This window comes from Choloepus didactylus, chromosome 8, assembly GCF_015220235.1.
Source record: "Choloepus didactylus isolate mChoDid1 chromosome 8, mChoDid1.pri, whole genome shotgun sequence".
Lineage (NCBI taxonomy): Eukaryota > Metazoa > Chordata > Mammalia > Pilosa > Megalonychidae > Choloepus > Choloepus didactylus.
Genome location: NC_051314.1, coordinates 76,786,520 through 76,800,578, shown reverse-complemented (window position 1 = coordinate 76,800,578; position 14,059 = coordinate 76,786,520). Strand labels below are relative to the sequence as shown.

The 14,059-nt window shown below is 37.2% G+C and overlaps 1 protein-coding gene across 1 annotated transcript; it reads left to right on the top strand.

The window, feature by feature from the left end:
• The first annotated feature begins 12,096 nt into the window (after positions 1–12,096).
• Positions 12,097–13,023, top strand: LOC119541806 (olfactory receptor 2AP1-like). The gene has a single exon (XM_037846073.1). The coding sequence runs from the start codon at positions 12,097–12,099 to the stop codon at positions 13,021–13,023; it is 927 nt and encodes a 308-aa protein (XP_037702001.1).
• The last annotated feature ends 1,036 nt before the right edge of the window (positions 13,024–14,059 follow it).

The window sequence follows — 14,059 nt, the reverse complement described above, 5'->3', positions numbered from 1 at the left end:
TTAGAGAGTAACAGAAAATTTTAAATATGTATATGGAATATAGTAAGGAACAAATCTAGGGATAAGATAAGAGAAAGTGTGGGAGACTGTGCAACCTTCTTCACACAGGGAAGGGCAACAGCAAACTCTGTTCCTAGAAGGAGAAACAAAAATATTAAATAAAATTTAATGTTTCTTCTGTGCCAGGAATAATGCTAGGTGATTTAAAAGAAATAGTTTGTTTAATCTTCATAAAAACCCATGCAGAAAGAACATATAGGGATTATTTGCATTTCACAGACCAGGAGATGGTCTATTACTTTACTTCCCAAGGTTTCATGATAATTAAATGGCTGACCCAGGAATCCAGCCCTGATCTACCCTATTCTAGATCCCCCACTCTTATCCCCTTCCTCTTATGAATAACCCAGATGGGGCCACTCAGAGCAGACCCAGGGACTAGCTCTCAAGTAGCCTCACAGAAAATGGAGAAAAAGAAATGGACAACAATAGAAGCCTCACTTCTAGATACCCCTTTCAACCTATAACACTCTCTCCACCACTCCACTCTTAACTTCAAGTAGATTTAAAAAAGATTAATTCTTTTGTTTCAATGGATGAAACAATATTATTATAATTATACTATTAGCTGTAATCTATAGTTTACATTAGGGTTCACTGTGTGTGTTATATGCTATACGGATTTTTAAAATTTTTATTCCAGTATGGGGGGTATGTGTGAACTCTGTACCTTCTGCATGACTTTTCTGTAAAATTACAACTTCCCTAATAAAAACAAAAACTTTAAAAAAAGACTACAGCAGAATGTAAAAATATAATTGATATGTGTCATTGAAAAATGTGAAAAATAAAATATACGTATGGCATGACTTAAATACCTAAAAAAAATTCATTATACTCATGGGCAAGACTCATAGACAAATGAAAACATTATTTGACTTTGGTGTGAGATTCTGCATGATTGCCTTCATGTCTGTAGTTCTACAATTAAAATGAGAGGAAGAGAGAAAAAAAGATTAATTCTTATTTTCTCTTAGGTACAGATAAAATACTATAATTTCAGGGGCTATGACTAAAAGTGACCACTTATCTTTCTAATTATTAAAATTCTTTCAATATATTGAGGTCCTTAGTTGGAGATTTAAAGGGTGATATAATCCTTAAATTACACTTTAAATGTAATCAGACAATCATCAAGCACAAAATGCCTGATCTCATTCACTCAACAAAAATTTATTATGTAGCTACTGTGTGCCAGCCACAAAGCTAATCACTGTATTTACAGTGGTTTATAAAATAGCTATGATCTGTGTTCTTGTGGAGCTTACAATCCAGTATGAGATGGAGGTAAAAAGTAAAATGACTATATAATTAAAAGCATAATAAATACCATAAAATAAATAAACAAAACAGTAAGGGGATAGGGAAAGCATAGTTCAGAGAGACTCCCCAAGAAGGGATCTTTGTGGGATACATTTAAGCTAGGGCCTGAAAATAAGATCCAGCCAGACAAGGATGCAAGCAGTGTATTTCAGGAAGACAGAAAACATCACAAAAGTCTTGAGATGGAAAAGAGCTTGGCATCTTCAAGGAACTGAAGAAGCCCAGCACAACTTGACCACTAAGAGATGAATTAGGAGTGCTATATAGGGATGAGATCATGAAGAACCTTATAAACCAGAGTAAAAAGTTTGAATTTATTCCAAGGGCAATGAAACTCCATTGAGTAGTTTTAAATAGAAGAATGGATCTCAAGTATGGTTTTAAAAGATCCCTGGTTCTGTCATTAGAATGGACTTGTGAGAGTGTCTGAAAGCAGCTAAGAAAGGGAAGAAAATAAGTGGGCATAAGGTACTTTTTAGGAAGATGTGGATTATCATAGAAGAGGAGAAAACAGGCAGAGAGCAGAATTTTATCTTCACAACCTTAACTAGTCAACTCCATTTACCTCAAACAGGACCAACATGAAGAAAACACCACAAGTATTATTGTCATGAAATTACAAACCATGCAAAATTTTATGATAGGGCTTTTCTGTTCCTTAACACAGATAATGTAAAACAGCTCCATTTCCACAGAATGTTAATCTAAGAATCCCTTTAATTCAATAGTAATTCATGCCCCTGTTATGAATCCCTTCATTTATACTCTGAGGAACAAGAAAGTTATTCAGGCTTTCAAAGACATGATCAAAAGTGTTGCATCTATCTCAAAGAACTAAAGGACCACTGAGTGAAAAATGACAAATTACAAAAGAACTTCCTATGTCCATTTCACCTTTCCCTTATTCTATATTGCCCATAATTTTTTATATGTCACAACTGCAGTCTGTTATACCCAAAGTCCGATTTGATACAAGTATTAATCTTTAGACTCAATCCATTCCCAGAAATGCATGGGAATAATCATCAGTAAACATTTATAATAACAACCAGTAAATGTAGACACCATCAATTTATTATCACAATGGTGCTCATCTACTCCACTTGCACTGATATGGCCTTAACGACCCAAATTTCCCAGGAATACCAGTGATTATGTCTGCAAGAATGATTCTATTATCTCCTTCTTTGATAAAACTTGTTATTCTGTCCCACTTTTCAGGTAGATAAAATGTAAACTAAAATTTTCCTCTAACTCCATTTGCTAGAAAATTGTACTTCTCTTTATCAAAGCCAAACTATGTTAAATAGAATTGCATATACCTATCATCTGTGTGTGTACCTGCACACGTCTCTGTGTGTTTTTCCTCTTTGGATTGTCATCTGAACAAACAAAGGAATTAATGGAACAGACATGTAAGTGTACTGTTGTCTGACTTTTCATCATAATAGTTTTCCTAGCTACAAGAAAAGTCCATCCAATTTTAATCAAAAAGGCTTAAAATTAATCAATGAATAAAAAATACAAATATTTAAGGGCTCAGTTTTGCCTTCTCAAGTTCCTCCCTCCCTGCCCCAATACCAGTTACAAATTTCTACCTCTATTCCACCACCCTCTCTTTTCTCATAATTTTCTGTTTTTTCTCTGATTTGAAGAAACACGTGCTAGACCAGGAGACAGCAAATCCAATTTTTACTACCTTCAACTTAGACAAATCTTTTAACTTCCTGGTCACTTCAGGATTTCTGGAGGTGTTAGACCACAGACCAAGGTAGAAGAGTAAGGCGGCACTAGAAAACAGTGAAGAAATTTCAGTGATGCCCAGGAAGATATCCCAAGATGAATTATGGGGCCAAGAAATTGGACCATAAGGGATCAGTAGTCCCAATTGTCCTGGTACCAGAGGCAGTATCTGTAAAATATCTCCTTATATTGAGGAACACATAAGGAGAAATAAATCTTCATTCCCCCAGGCCATTCACAATCTTACTGGAAAGCACTCGATGCAGAATGTCCCATTAAAAATAAAATGGGATAGAAAAGTTGGTGGGGATTCTAAACTGTAAACTAAGCAATGAATAGTTAATAAATTCCATTACCAAGGTAGGTTAAAAGAGCAATGAAAGGACATTTTCAGTTTGCTAAGGATAGACAAGATCAAAGGTGCAGCAGCAGATAATTATCTTCCTTATTTCTATTTTACCCAACTCTGAGGATGAAGAATCTCCTAACCATAAAATGTATTTGTTCATGATTTTTTTTCACTAATTTTTCTCTTCTACATTAAGATATTAAACTCCACAAAGTCAAGGCCGTGTCTACTTTTGTTTACTATTTCCAGTAAAGTTAAATTTACTCCATAATTCCTCTCCCACTGGGCTGATGAAAGCTTCAGCCATTCTTACCACAAACCCAGGTAATACAAAGGTCCCATGGTCTTACCAAGGCCATGGAGAAGCTTTTCTAATCATTAGCACATGAAATTGTCCACGGGCCCCCACCTACATGGCCTTTATGCCCACTGGTTATGCTGCTTCCCTTTCCATGCTTGAACTTGGAAATCTTTGGGAAAGATGGGGCCTGGAACCAAGCACCATGTAATGAGTCCCACTAAGCTGTAACAACCAGGAGGAAAGCACAGGCCGTTCTCATTGTGGAACACTCACCAAATCTCTTTCTAATCCTTGTTCCCTATTCTCCATAGGTTTAGGCTTTGAGAAATAAAATTTGGAATCTCTTAACTATTCTCTCAGAAGTTATCTTACCACAGAAGATTCATCTTTCCACATCTTATCCAGGACCCTCCTCCACCTTCCACAGGCACATCAGTCTTAGTGATAACGGCTTTCCTTTTTGTCTTGCTAGCAGTCATTAACTTTGTGGTATTAGTGATTCTTGCTAGGACATTTTTAGACTAGATCTTACACATGAAAGTAATAAGATGAGGAAAAGAACACATAATTCAAGTTTGTTATAAAGATTAGAAAGTATTTATTTAAATTTCATAGCATGTATTTGGTACTTTAAATGGCAAAAACATATGTAGAACAAAATAGTAAAAGGAAATGGAGAAAGAAAAATACTTGTCCAGTCATTCCTTCCATATTCCTGCCATCTAGTTAAATGGCCCTTTCCAATTACTGAGAGTTAAGAGCATCGCCTGTGAAGACATAGTCCTCCCTGGTCCCCCTGTGTAAAAGAAGCTCTTACTCGATCCCAAATGAACCACTGATTTCACAGCAAAGGAAGTGCAGCAATGACTGTTAGGGCTGTGTGTCTCCTCATTTTGAAGACATGATGAGAATTTCTTCACTTTTAAGGATAACTATATGTTGTTAGGTGTACAGGGGTGCAAAAGAAAGCTGAGCAGCCAAAGGAGTGGACTGTGCAAGTTATCAGTTTATTGATTCTCAGCTCCAAATTCATCATTTTGGCCTGTTCTATGAAAATGGAAATAAGCCTTATAAATATTCCTCTTTTCCAGAAAGTATGATGTTAAGCTGTCAGTGAAGAAACCTGGCAGGACACTGGAGAAGTAAAGGGTTTCTCTTCTTGGTTCAGGTGTGCTTATCCCTTTGTTTTCCTGCACTGTGTAAAAGAATCAAATATCTAGGAATAAATCTAACCAAGGATGTAAAGGACTTGTACACAGAAAATTACAAAACATTGCTAAAAGAAATCAAAGAAGACCTAAATAAATGGAAGAATATTCCATGTTAATGGACTGGAAGACTAAAATCATTACAAAGTCAATACTACTCAAAGCAATTTATAAATTCAGTGCAATTCCAGTCAAAATTCCAACAACCTTCTTTGTAGAAATGGAAAAGCCAGTCATCAACTTATATGGAATAGTAAAACACCCCAAATAGCTAAAGCCATCTTGAAAAATAATGAAGAAAAAAAATTTCCCAATCTTAAAACTTATTATAAAACCACAGTAATCAAAACATCTTGGCATGGCACTGGCACAAGGACAGACATATAGACCAATGGAATTGAACTGAGAGCTCAGAAATCAATCCTTACATTTACGGCCAACTGATTTTTGACAAGGCAGCAAAAACCACTCAATTGGGAAAGAACACTCTCTTCAACAAATGGTGCTGGCAAAACTGGATCTCCATTTGCAAAAAAGGACATCTACCTCACACCATATACAAAAATCAACTTAAAATAGATCAAAGACCTAAATATAAAGGCTAGAACCATCAAATTCCTAGAAGAAAACATAGGGAAGCATCTTCAGGACCTTGTGTTAGGCACTGGTTTCTCAGACTTAATACCAAAGTACAACAAAAGAAAAATATATAAATAGGATCTCATCAAAATTAAAAACTTTTGTGCCTCAAAGGTAAAATGACAGCCTATACAAGAGGAGAAAATATTTGGAAACTACATATCCAATAAAGGTTTAATATCCAGAATATATAAAGAAATCCTTTAACTTAAAAGTAAAACAGCCCGATAAAAAAAAAAAAAAATGGCCACATTGTGGGCAGCAGAAAGTGGAGCCTATCCAGCTTTCCTTGGCACATCATGCCCCCTGGGTAGTTTTCAGCAGCAAGCATTACCTATCTTTAGATAGCTTTGGGTTGGAAAAAGCAAGCAATACTTCTGCATCCCTCATGCTCCCAAGGAAGCATGATATAGCATTTTATAGAATCAGATAAACCTGCTGTCAAATGCCAAGAATTCACATTACCTACTATGTGACTTGGGACAATTATATAACTTCTATATATTTCATTCCCTCAGCCACAAAATGGGCAAAATAATAAGAATAATGTATCAAGCATTTACTATGTGCCTAGTAGCACTTTCCTAATTTTCTAATTTGCACCATAAACTTACAACTCAGGTATTATTCATACCAAGATTTTACAGATAAGGCAACCTATGAACAATTGTTATAAGCACAAAATAATCAAATACATGGAAATTACTAAAACTCTGCCTGACTCAGGTAAACTGCTCAATAAACTCATGTTGTTGCATTGTTTACATTTGTTATCATCATTATTGCTGCAGATCCCACAGGCTTTTATCATGTCACTGATGCTTTTGAGGCTGCTTCCCCACAGGTCTCTTAGGAACAACTTCCCCAGTCACCTGTTAAAAATTTATTCACAACACAATATTTTGTAAAAACCTAATTACCATTTCTGGACTGGAGTCCCAAGAGCAATAATTTACCCCCATCATGTCTCTGCTGAGTAAACTAGATAAAATAAATGTGCATCACTCAAATTGGTATAAAATACGCAGAGAAGTCCATATCCAAACTTCAGGCAAAGAAGCACTTTGAAGACTAGAGTGTTCCTCTACTCTGATTAGTTTTTTTTTTTTTTTATTAAATTCAGTTTTATTGAAATACATTCACACACCATACAATCATCCATGATATACAATCCACCGTCCACAGTATGATAACATAATTATGTGTTCATCACCGCAATCTATCTCTGAACATTTTCCTTACATCAGAAAGAACCAGAACAAGAATAAAAAATAAAAGTGAAAAAAAACACCCAAATCATCACCCCATCCCACCCCATTTGTCCTTTAGTTTTTATCCCCATTCCTCCACTCATCCATACACTAGATGAAGGGGGTGTGATCCACAAGGTCTTCACAATCACACTGTCACCCCTTGTAATCTACATTATTATATAATTGTCTTCAGGGGTCCAGACTGCTGGGTTGGAGTTTGGTAGTTTCAGGTATTTACTTCTAGCTATTCCAATACATTAAAGCCTAAGAGGTGTTATCTATATAGTGCATAAGAATGTCCACCAGAGTGACCTCTCGACTCCATTTGGAATCTCTCAGCCACTGAAACTATTTCGTCTCATTTTGCATCCCCCTTTTGGTCAAGAAGATACTCTCAGTCCCACGATGCCGGGTCCACATTCATCCCCTGGAGTCATACTCTGCGTTGCCAGGGAGATTTACACCCCTGGGAGTCGGGTCCCACATAGGGGGGAGGACAGCAAGTTCGCCTGTCGAGATGGCTCAGTTAGAGAGAGAGAGGGCCACATCTGAGCAACAAAGAGGTACTCAGGGGGAGACTCTTAGGCACCATTACATACAACTTTAGACTCTCCTTTGTGGTAATGAGCTTCATAAGGGCAAGTCCCATACTCGAGGGCTCAGCACATCAAGCCGCCAGTCCCAATGTTTGTGACAACATACGCTAGGGGATCAGCATCTCAAAGTTTAGAGATAGGCCTTACAATTCAGGGATAGAGTTAACTGCTGTAAGAGCTTACAATCTAGGGACTATTACAATTATTGTGTCCACGTTAGGCTATGTTCTAAGATTCAATTCTGAGTTTACACATTGTAGTTAGTCCATATTGGTGAGGCATCATCCCTCTCACCATGCTTTCTCCAACACTTTTACTCCTATATATATATTTTCCTACAATTTTATAGAGTTATATTCACATACCATACATTTATCCACAGTGTACAATCAGTTGTTCATGGTATCATCATAAAGTTGTACATTTATCACCACAATCAGCATTTGAACATACTGATTACTACAAGAAAAATTGTTTTGTTTTTTTTTTTTAGCAATAAGAAAAAATGATAAAAAGAAAAATAACATGTCATACAATACAATATACTACTAAGGACAGCAAATAACACCACTACCAAGAATCCCATATTACTCCCCTATATCCCCTTCTCATATACATTTAGCATTGGCGTATTGCCTTTGTTACATTTAATGGAGGTATATTACAATGTTACTGTTGACCATAGACTCCAGTTTGCTTTGATTATGTTTTTTCCTGAATACCATCCCTTTTTCAAATTTCTACATGGTTGACATTCATTTGCTTTCCCACATGCAAAAACATTTTTATATTTGTATATTTAGTAACAGTCATTGGCCACTCCAGTTTTTGCCACGTTATACAGTCCCAGTCTTTATCATCTAGCTTTACCTCTGGTGTCATACATTCTCCTATCCCACCTCTTTCAGCTTTACTCACAGACATCTTTGTTCAGTGTACTTACAATACCGTGCTACCATCACACAGTATTATGCTATCTATTTCTGGATCTATGCAATCAATCCTAAACATTCTGTAGTCCTTCAGCATCAAATGGCTGATCTCTGCCCTCTTTCTATCTCCTGGTCACCTGTGTTGTCAGCTTTTAACTCCCAAAGTTTGTTCATTAATGTCTGTTCATATTAGTGAGACCATACAGAATCTGTCCTTTTGTTTCTGGCTAACTTCACTCAACGTAATGTCCTCAAGGTTCATCCACATTATTACATGATCCATGTCATTGTTCTGTCTTACAGCTGCATAATATTCCATCATGTGTATATACCACAGTTTGTTTATCCACTCATCCTTTGATGGACATTTGGGCTGTTTTCATCTCTTGGCAATTGTGAATAATGCTGCAATAAACATTGGTTTACAAATGTCTGTTTGTGTCTTAAGTTTCAGTTCCTCTGAGTATATACCCAGCAATGGAATAGCTGGGTCATATGGCAAATCTATATTTAGCTTCCTGAGGAACCTCCAGACTGTCTTCCAGAGTGGTTGCACCATTCTACATTCCCACCAACAATGAATAAGCGTGCCTCTTTATCCACATCCTCTCCAGCACTTGACATTTTCTGTTTTTTGGATAATGGCCATTCTGGTAGGTGTGAGATGATATCTCATTGTGGTTTTGATTTGCATTTCCTTAATAGCCAGTGAAGTTGAGCATTTTTTCATATGCTTTTGAGCCATTTGTATTTCCTCTTCAGAAAAATGTCTGTTCATGTCTTTTGCCCATTTTTTAATTGGATTGTTTGTCTTTCTGTTATTGAGATGCAGGATTCCTTTATATATTTGGGATATTAAACCCTTATCTGATATGTGGTTTCCAAATATCATCTCCCATTGTGTAGGTTGCCTTTTGACTTTTCTGACAAAGTCCTTTGATGTACAAAAGTGTTTAATTTTGAGGAGATCCCATTTGCCTATTTGTTCTTTGGTTGCTCGTGCCTTGGGTGTGACGTCTAAGAAACCACCTCCTTTCACAAGATCTTTAAGATATTGCCCTACATTTTTATGGTCTACATTTATTGCCCTACATTTTTATGGTCTTGGTGCTAATGTTTAGGTCTTTGATCCACTTTGAATTAATTTTGGTATAAGGTGTGAGATGGACATCCTCTTTCATTCTTTTGGAAATGGATATCCAGTTCTCCAAACACCATTTATTGAACAGGCTGCTCTTTCCCAGTTGCTTTGGCTTCACTGCCTTATCAAAGATCAGTTGTCCATAGATGTGAGGGTCTACTTCTGAACACTCAATTCGATTCCATTGATCAGTATATCTATCCTTATGCCAGTACCATGCTGTTTTGAGCACTGTAGCTTTGTAATATGCTTCAAAGTCAGGTAGTGTGAGACCTCCCACTTCACTCCTCTTTCTCAAGACATTTTTGGCTATTCAGGGCACCTTACCCTTCCAAATAAATTTAGTTACTGGTTTTTCTATTTCTGTAAAGTAAGTTGTTGGGATTTGAATTGGTATTGCATTGAATCTGTAAATCAGTTTAGGCAAAATTGCCATCTTAACTATATTTAGTCTTCCAATCCATGAACATGATATGTTCTTCCATTTTTTCAGGTCTTGTTCAATTTCTTTTAGCAGTTTCTTATAGTTTTCTATGTAAAGGTCTTTTGTGTCCTTGGTTAAGTTTATTCCTAAATACTTGATTCTTTTGGTTGCTATTGTAAATGGGATTTTTTTCTTGATTTCCTCCTCTTGTTGCACATTACTTGTGTACAGGAACACTACAGATTTTTGCGTGTTGATCTTGTAGCCTGCTACTTTGCTGTATTCAATGACTAGTTCTAGTAGCTTTGCTGTAGATTTTTCTGGATTTCCTACATATACAATCATGTCATCTGCAAATAGTGAAAGTTTTACTTCTTCCTCTCCAATTTGGATGCCTTTTATTTCTTTTTCTTGCCTAATTGCTCTAGCTAGAACTTCCAGCACAATGTTGAATACTCTGATTAGTTTTTAAAAGGCAGCCTCTTCAAGGATTATAGGTCCATTTCCAATTTGGACCAATCAGAGAATGGCTGTTAAAAATTGGTTAAAAGCAAGGGAAGGTAGAATTGCTTCTTTTTAAATAGTACCCAAGAAGCCTTTATGCTTTGTGAGCAATCAGGGTATGAATAAGTATTATGAAAGCCAGTATGTTGAATTTAATTCCGTCCTTTCCATGTGTATCTGACTTCTTGATTTTGACTCAACCACGTGATATCCAGAGGTAAAATTCCTCAGCATCTTTCCTCAGTGTCAAAAAAAGTGAGTATGTCCACAGTTCATCAAAATTAATTTTATGTGTGGTTAATTTTATGTATCAACTTGGCTAGCTTTGGGCATCCAGTTCTTTGGTCAAGCATTGGCCTAGATGTTGCTGTGAAGGTATTTTGTAGATGTCTTTAGCATCTACAATCAGTTGACTCTAAATTAAGGTCATAGCCCTTGTGATGTGTGTGGATCTGATCCAATTAGTGGAAGGCCTTAAGAGAAATACTGTGGTTCCCAGAAGAAGAAATTCTACCTCAAGACTTTACCATTTATTTTTCCCTGAGTTTCCAACCTACTGGACTCCCCAACAGATTTCAGACTCAAGACTTCATTCAACATAAACTCTCTAGAATTTCCAGCCAGCTGGCCTGCCCTGCAGATCTCAGATTTACTGGTCCCTACAATCACATGAGCCAATTACTTAAAATAAATCAATCTCTCTCAGCCTGTCTTACACTTGTGCGTGCACATGCAAACACACACATACACACACACACATCCAGTTGGTTCTACACCTCTGTAGAACCCTGACTAATACAGTTCCTGAAAGGATTCTTTACCATAGCAGGTTCTTTCCTGGGAGTAACCATTACTAGTCTGCAAGTGACCAGACTGACCTTTCCCCCATCTTCTATACCAGAGTTACATCTCTGTCCTGGATGCTGAAAGAACATAAGGGATCCAGGTACATATAAATAGAGCTTACTGAATGTTTAAAACAGTTAAGAAAGACTTTCTGGAATTATTGGTTATCTGCTATCTGCCCCCAATCAGCCAAAGTTAGAAAAGGGGGATTCATACAGAAAACAATGCAATATTTTAAAGCTTTCTCAAGCCATGCTCCCAGGAGAAAAAGCCAAAATATATGAAGATTTTGTTCACTCTTGCCTTCGAAGCTTGGGGTTTGTTATCAGGCATAGCAAAAAAATAGGGCAGATGTCCAATGTGTTGGAGAGAGCAACACTGAAGCAATAATCAAGACATTAAGGCTGGGAAAAGATGAAACATGACCACCAGGACCATAGGAAAGGGGTTTCATAAATGTGAGAAGAAAACAAAACAGAGTGAGAATAAAGAGGTGAAAATAAAATTCAGAAAAGTTAAGGAGTGTCAATCGGCCATGGTGTTGTTCTCAGAAAAGGGCCACAGAGATAAAGCCTTCTACCTGGGAACTTTAGTAAGCAGCTTTTGTGAAGGGCCTGACTCAGTCCAACAGACATTATGTTTGGATCACACGGACAGAATTGCCCATGAACACACTCCACAGGAAAGACACATCTTCCCCTCCATATTCCTGAACTCTATTCCCTTCTCATTACTCATTTCTCACCTTCTCTACTTCACAGACAGCAAAAGTTAGCAATGAAAAACCAAATTTTGACTGAATTCATCCTACTGGGTCTAACAGATATCCCAGAGCTTCAGATTATACTCTTCATATTTCTCCTCCTTGCCTACATCTGCAGCATATTAGGAAACCCAATAATCATCATTCTCACATTACTGCATTCCCATCTCCAGACCCCCATGTATTTCTTACTCCAGAATTTCTCTTTCTTAGAAATTTTGTTTACATCCACTTTTACTCCCAGGCTGCTATTCAGCATCTCAGCTGAAAAGAAGACAATCAGTTACAGTGAGTGCTTCACTCAGTATTTCTTTTCCAGCTTCTTATGGGTCACAGAGTTTTACCTTTTGATCACCATGGCCTATGACCGCTTTGTAGCAATCTGCAAACCCCTACATTACACAACCATCATGAGCAACAGGGTCTGCATCCAGCTGGTTTCCTGTTCCTGGCTGGGTGGGTTCCTAATCATCTTATTCCCAATCACCCTGACCAGTAAGCTGGATTTCTGTGCCTCCAATGTGCTGAATCATTATTTTTCTGACACTGGACCTTTAATAGAAGTATCTTGCTCAGACACAAGACTCCTGGAGCTTGTTGACTTTTTCTTAGCAGTTATGACCTTAGCAGTGACCCTGGTGCTGGTAATTTTCTCCTACACAAACAACATCAGGACCATTCTGAAGATTCCCTCTGCCCAGCAAAGGAAAAAGGCCTTTTCCACTTGTTCTTCACACATGATTGTCATCTCCCTCTCTTATGGCAGCTGCATCTTCATGTACGTAAAACCTTCAGCCAAAGAAAGAGTTGCCTTCAATAAGGGAGTAGCTTTGCTCCAAACCTCTGTTGCACCTTTTTTGAACCCCTTCATTTATACCCTAAGGAATAAGCAAGTGAAACAAGCCTTCAAGGATGTGGCCAGAAAGGTTGTGAATCTTTAATATACATAATGTCCATCTCAAAGGAAATCTGAACTATATTGATAAAGTTCCTCACCACATAAGCTCAGGAGAGAGCTTCTCTAACCCTTTCCTTGTTTAGAAAACATCTGTGTTAGTTCCTGGGCTGCTCAAATAAATACCATGAAATGGTTCAGCTTAAATAATGGTAATTATTTCTTCATAGTTTTGAGGCCAGGAAAATGTCCAAATCAAGGCATCATCAAGGCAACTGTTCCTCCCTGAAGACTGTGGCATTTTGGGCTGTCTGCCAATGATCCTTCTTTCCCCTGTCACATGGCAAGGCATGTGGCAGCATATCTTGGTCTCTTCCTTCTCTTCTAGATTCCGTTTCAGCTTCTTCCTTCTTGTGCCTTTCTCTCTCTCTCTTTCTGCCTGAATTTCATTCTCTCATAAAGTCATAGGATTATGACACATCCTGACTGAGGTGGGCCATACCTTAACTTAAGTAGTATCTTCAAAAGATTCTACTCACAGTGGGTTTACACCCACAGGATTGGATTAGATTTAAGAACATGTTTTTCTGATGTACTTACAGTTTTGAATCACCACACCCACTTCTAGGTATACCCAAAATAAATGAAAGCAGGAACTTGAACAGATATTTGCACATCCATATTCATATCAGCATTATTCACAATTGCCAAAAGATGGAAACAACTCAAATGTCCATTAACCACTGTCTAGAGAAATAAAATGTGGTATATAATACAATGGAATAGTATTCAGCCATAAAAGGAATGAAGTTCTGATACATACAACAACATGAATGAACCTTGTTGAGTGAAATAAACCAGACACAAAAGGACAAATATTGTGTGAGCTCAATGACATGAAATAATTAGAAAAAGAAAATTTATAGAGTCATAAACTAGAACATACATTTTCAGGAGCCAGGGTTAGGGGTAGGGGATGGGAGTTAATGCTTAAATTGCACAGAGTTTCTATCTGGGTTGATGGAAAACTTTTGGTAATGGATGGTGGCAATGGTTGCACAACATTGTAAATGTAATTAACA

What these genes read in the sequence shown, in the direction of transcription:
- LOC119541806 (XM_037846073.1), top strand. Translation starts at nt 12,097, where the DNA reads ATGAAAAACCAAATTTTGACTGAATTCATCCTACTGGGTCTAACAGAT.